The following is a 5640-nucleotide window of genomic DNA, read 5'->3' on the forward strand; positions in this document are numbered from 1 at the left end:
ATTGGATGGCGGTTAAGAGCATATTGAAATACCTTAGGAGGACTAAGGATATGTTTCTAATATATGGCTCTGGTGAGGAGGAACTCGTTGTAAAGGGTTACACGGATGCGAGTTTCCAAACTGATCGAGATGATTCTCGATCACAATCGGGATATGTCTTCATTCTGAATGGTGGTGCTGTCTCTTGGAAGAGCGCAAAACAAGATGTGGTAGCATTGTCTACCACTGAATCAGAATACATCGCCGCCTCCTTGGCAGCTCAAGAAGCTGCGTGGATTAGAAAGTTCATTGCCGATCTAGGGGTAGTCCGTACCATTCAGGACCCTCTAGAAATCTTTTGTGACAACGAGGGTGCGATTGCTCAAATCAAGGAACCCCGTGCACATCAAAAGACTAGGCACATTGAGCGGAGATTCAACCACATAAGGGATGAAGTTGAAAAGGGAAAGATATGTATTCGCAAAGTTCACACTAATCAAAACATTGCGGATCCACTCACGAAGCTCCTTGAAAGGCCGAAGCATGAGGGTCATACTTGCGCCTTAGGACTTCGATATTCTAGTGATTGGATTTGATATATTTTGTATTTGGATATCGGAAAAATTGTTATTTTGGCTCATTCATATGATTATGACTTTTGAGTTATGTTCCATTTTAGCATGTTTAAATCCGTGAATAAGTTAATTATTCTAAATGTCCGTAGTCGTTCATATTTGTGGGAACAAGTATGAAGGTAAGACTATTATGAACTTGGATTGGTGGATATTCATAAGACATGAATATAGATCAAGGGTTTGCTGCCAAGGTTCATAGATATTTATGGGATAAATATTGGACATGACCCGCCCTCAATTTTACTGCATGGAATCCTTGTGATTTGTGATCATAAGTAAATTTGAGTAAAGGCGAACATCATAGTATCCTCCGACCTGAGATACATATCGGGTCTTGATATTCATCGACTATTATACTTTGACTTAGTTCTTCGCTGCTCTGAAACATGTCAGTACATAAGACTAAGCTCAAGTGTAATACAAGGTGATAGTGAGAGACGTATGTAGTCAATAGGGGATTTGTCCCTCTTATTCATTGAGAGTTAAATGTCTAAGGCCTGATAAGTTAAATCAACAGAGAATGATCACTCTGTGTCTCTGGATTTAACATGACATTTGTGGCAAAAGGATAAATGATAGTTTCACCTAAATCATTTCAAGTAAGGGACTTGAAGGAGATGATGTTATTGAATGGCACTTCGTCATACGTATTAGGGGTAGTGAACCGTAGTTAGGCGGTATTCACTATTTGCATCAATCTTCTATGTATCTTGTGCAAGTGGGAGATTGTAGGACTCGGTCTGCCCAAGACACATACAGTATTGATGTGGCTAGTGCGTTATGATCCAAGTCGGGTCATACCCAATAACAAGCTAGACAAACACCATAGATATTTGTTTAAATGATGTGATCATAGTAAATAAATATCAACACTTGATTTTGGGAATTGGTTTCCTAAACAATTGCACTTGAAAGAATAATAAATTATATGGATAGTTTATTTTTAGAGAGACTAATTCATAGTGTTATTTAATTGGTTAAAGAAGATCAAAGAGAGTAATATGTGTATATATTGTTACTTGGATCTTGTAACATGTAGCATAATGTTACATGTAACAAATAAAATGGGCATGCAACAAATATGTAGGTTGTGTAACAAAATTTGAGATTCAAATTTTGGGTGGGACCCACTTGTGGCCGCCCCCTTTATGGGGAAACCACACACCCAACCACATTACATGCATTATTCATTTTGTTTTCTCAAGATTCCAAGAACTCTCTTGAACTCTCTCAATATTGGCAAGAACCTTTTTTTCTTCTCTCTAATTTTCGGCCAAAGGTGAGGAAGAAGGAGGATTCATAATCAATTACAAAACCTAGCTAAAGTGGTGTCTTGTGAAGGCTTGTTCGGGTATACAAGCTTGAGGTTGCCTCCATTGGAAGCTCGTCATTCAATCATTCATCTCCTTCAAATCCGTAGACTTGAAGGTATGTATGTTAACACTCTATGGTTGTGTTTTGATAGCATGCATATTCGTATATGGATCCAGCATTGGGTTTAACATAAACGGGTTTATGTATAATGGTTAACAAGATTTAAAATACTTTATTTCCGCTGCGTTTTCCTAAATAAATGGTTATTTTGGACTTTGATAATCTTGTTAAAACCCAACACATGCCAACCAGTTTGCTTATATGAAGGTGAGGATAAGCTTGTTTGACTAGGATGATAGTGGTATTTTCTCTATTGGGAGCTTAAAACAAAAAATTGCAATGAACATGGATGTGGGGGAAACTATATTGTTGAATGGATCAATTTTGTATCAATAAAGGTGGGGATCCTAACGTGGGGAGCGGAAATGAAAATAATACCGGTGTTATTTGCCTTGGCTAGACGTGGTGTGTTGGTTGGGTCGATGGTACGTCCGATTTGTGAAGAGGATGTTGAGTTGGCGGAGCACTTGTTTGTGTCTTGCCAATTTGCGCAATTGGTTTGGAGCATTATTGCTTATTGGTGTAAGGTTCCGTCTATCTATGTCTTCTCCACTCGTGATTTATTTATTGGAATTGTATAAATAGTCTTTACTCTAGAAAAAAAGGGCCAAAGCATTTCATGCAGTGTGTTTGACGGTGATTTGGTATATTTGGAAAGTGAGAAATCTTCCGTGTTTGAAAGGAAAACGACTGTTATTTATGTGAATAATAAAATGCTTTTGTTTGTAGCTAAAAAAAAAGAAAGAAAAAGAATAAAAATTTGAAATATATGAAGTTAACATTGGTAATCATTGAACAGGCAAGTAGAATTGAAGGCCGGTCGGATTCAATCCCTAATTCATTCATTTTCCATGTATGAATGATACCGAACATCCTTTGATATACATACAGCCGTAAAGACAAGTCTCTCGGCGTCTTATGCTCCAAGTAGTATTATTATTATATTATTATTATTATTCCTTGTCATCAATTCTATTCTTCTTCTTCTTCATATGCATACTATCTGAGTTCTAACCAATTCATTTCAGGTTCTTGAGGCTGTACAATCGACAAGGCGTTCAATCCATTGGACTGGACAACGCTGCAATTCAATTAGGTTTTCATAGCTTCTTATTCTATTCTATTATTATTATTATTATTATTATTATTATTATTATACTCAACATAACATTACTTACAGGTGTTGAGAGGAGGAGAATTTATGACATTGTCAACATTTTACGAAGTGTTGGGGTAAGTTTTTTTCCTTTTTAATAAATTGGATGTGAGTTGATGATTTAGGTTTTATTATTAATTTTGTTTAGGTTTTGACAGAATGAGTATACTTGGAAGGGTTTTACTGCAATTCCTCATGCCTTACAACAGCTTAGGGTACTTATCATGGTATCAACACTTGCCTTCTTATCTTTTGCATTTGCAGAAACAATCATTTAATCAAACCCTTAAAGACTCACAGCCATGCAGTTTTCCAACGGTAACTTATGTTAGATTTAAGTCTTCTTTGTTACTTGTTTGCTTATTACATACAAAAACAAACTCACCTGTTTAACTCAAAAGGAAAAAAGAACACCATTTTTCTCAATCCAAACCCACAAGTTTCCTACTATTTCTTTTTCTTACCCAAAGGTTAGATATCATACGTTGTGTTTTTTAAATGGTACTCCATTTTCATCCGTCAGAAAATACCAGGAAGGAGAAATCCCTTGGACTTCTGACACAGAATTTCATCAAACTATTCATCTCTTCTACTGTGAGTGAACCTGTTTGTAATTTTTTTAAGTATTAAAAATACCCTATTTTCGTTAATGCAAACTACAACTAAACTACTTTTTGATATATCCTACAGGCAGACTTAATCTCACTGGACACTGCTGCAACAACACTGTTGGGTGATATACGCGACACTATGTCTGATTGGAGCTCAAAAGATGTGACTGTTGCAATGCATAGTAATATTGACTTTATGAAGGTCAAATATAATGAGAATATTACAACACAGCAGCAGTCGTCACGCAACTCAAAGGAATTCGTGTTTGGCCCATTCACACCTGCCATCGTGCCAAAGGTAGGTACTTCGGGAAACAAAAAGTTAAAGCGGGCTCAGGACTGGGAGAATTTGGCTGATACTTATCGTCCTCAGTATTGTAATAAAGGTACATTGTTGAATTTTGCAAGGGTCAAAATGGGTCAGACGGGTTGTGCAACGGGTCAGTATTGGGCTCAAGCCAAACCAAAATTGAAAAATCGTTTTAGGGTTTTTGAAAACCTTTTGTTTTTTGGTTTTCACAATGGCTACGGTTCGGTTTCGGTTACTATTTGGGCGTGAAAACTTTGAGCTGAAAACGTGGCCAAAAATAAAGAATTGGGTTTGAAACTTTAGGACTACATTTTTTTTTGTTAGTTAATGATTGATTGATTTTACATGTTTGGACTTTACATCAGTTTTTTTCTTTTTCGCTTCAATTGGTTTGGTTCGGTTCGGTTTTTTCAGTTTTTGGTTTGCGTAATGGGTTCATTTCGGTTTCGGTTTACCATTTGGGCTTGAAAACTTTGGGCCAAAAAAGAAATGGCCCAAAATAATGAACTTGGGGTTTAAAACTTTGGTTTTCTAAATTTTTTTGTTAATTACTTATTGATTGATTATTACACATATGTATCTATAATTTTTGGGTTACACATCTAGCAAATCTTGCAAGCTTCATTGCTTTAATGGACATAGTGACATAAATTATAATGTATGTTTTTATGATAACATGACAGCTCTAACTGACCTTTTTGGGCACTATGAGGATGCATATAAATCATGGTATGTTGAAGCAGACGAGAAGAAAGTGGCGCATCGGTCTCCTGAATCTTGATCCGACTTCTAACAATAGCCTTTTTGGGCGTTGAAGAAGACGGAGACTTGTGGTTAGTGACTTCTTCGGGTGCATATACTCTTAATGCACCGGTTTATGTGTACTTTAGCTTGTTCCAATTACTATAATCTCTGGTATTGGGCGTTTTGGTTGGGGTTGTAAACGTATGATATTGAGACATTAAATGTTTGTTAAAATTTGGGCAAATGGTATTTTGGTCCAACCCAGCCTGAGTTGTACAAGTTATCACTTATCAGTTTTGACTCGTTACCAAGGCCGTTATTAATATCATATTCTCATGTGATCTTTCGGGCTGTTCTTTGTTTTGTGGGTCGGATCATAAAAGAGCTTCTTCTTCGGGCTTTTTTGGGTTAGAATAAAAAGTCAACCACAGACTGAATCAAAACTAGTGAAATCAACAGATGTGAATATATGGACTATGGTTTGGTTCTAAACAATTAAGTTTGCCCATGATTACCAACTGGCCTAACAATGATCATAAGCACCATGACCACCATAGGACCATACTATATAAGTTAAGGTGTTAACGGTGCTTAGGCCTGTACATGAACTGAACGTCTGAAACACCACGGCGGGGCTTGTTCTTGTTCGTTTGTTAAACTTCAATCGAGCAAGCAACAAACTCGAACACCTAAACTAATGCATTTTCTTGTCCATGCTCGTACTTTAAGAAATCGAACATGTTCGTGTTAGTTTATATTTATTCATTAATA

At 36.6% G+C, this 5640-nt stretch overlaps 1 protein-coding gene across 1 annotated transcript; it reads left to right on the forward strand.

The window, feature by feature from the left end:
- Positions 1 to 2934: 2934 nt before the first annotated feature.
- On the forward strand, positions 2935 to 5138 carry LOC143624110 (E2F transcription factor-like E2FF; the record flags this gene model as incomplete). Its single annotated transcript, XM_077094848.1, has 8 exons — positions 2935 to 2975; positions 3077 to 3144; positions 3229 to 3281; positions 3363 to 3419; positions 3469 to 3511; positions 3728 to 3798; positions 3895 to 4201; positions 4809 to 5138. Coding segments are annotated over 8 exons (738 nt in total), but the record flags the coding sequence as incomplete, so codon positions are not given.
- Positions 5139 to 5640: the final 502 nt, after the last annotated feature.

This window comes from Bidens hawaiensis, unplaced genomic scaffold (genome assembly GCF_021521415.1).
Source record: "Bidens hawaiensis isolate Kalapana, Puna unplaced genomic scaffold, B.hawaiensis_p1.1 tig00003654_1, whole genome shotgun sequence".
Lineage (NCBI taxonomy): Eukaryota > Viridiplantae > Streptophyta > Magnoliopsida > Asterales > Asteraceae > Bidens > Bidens hawaiensis.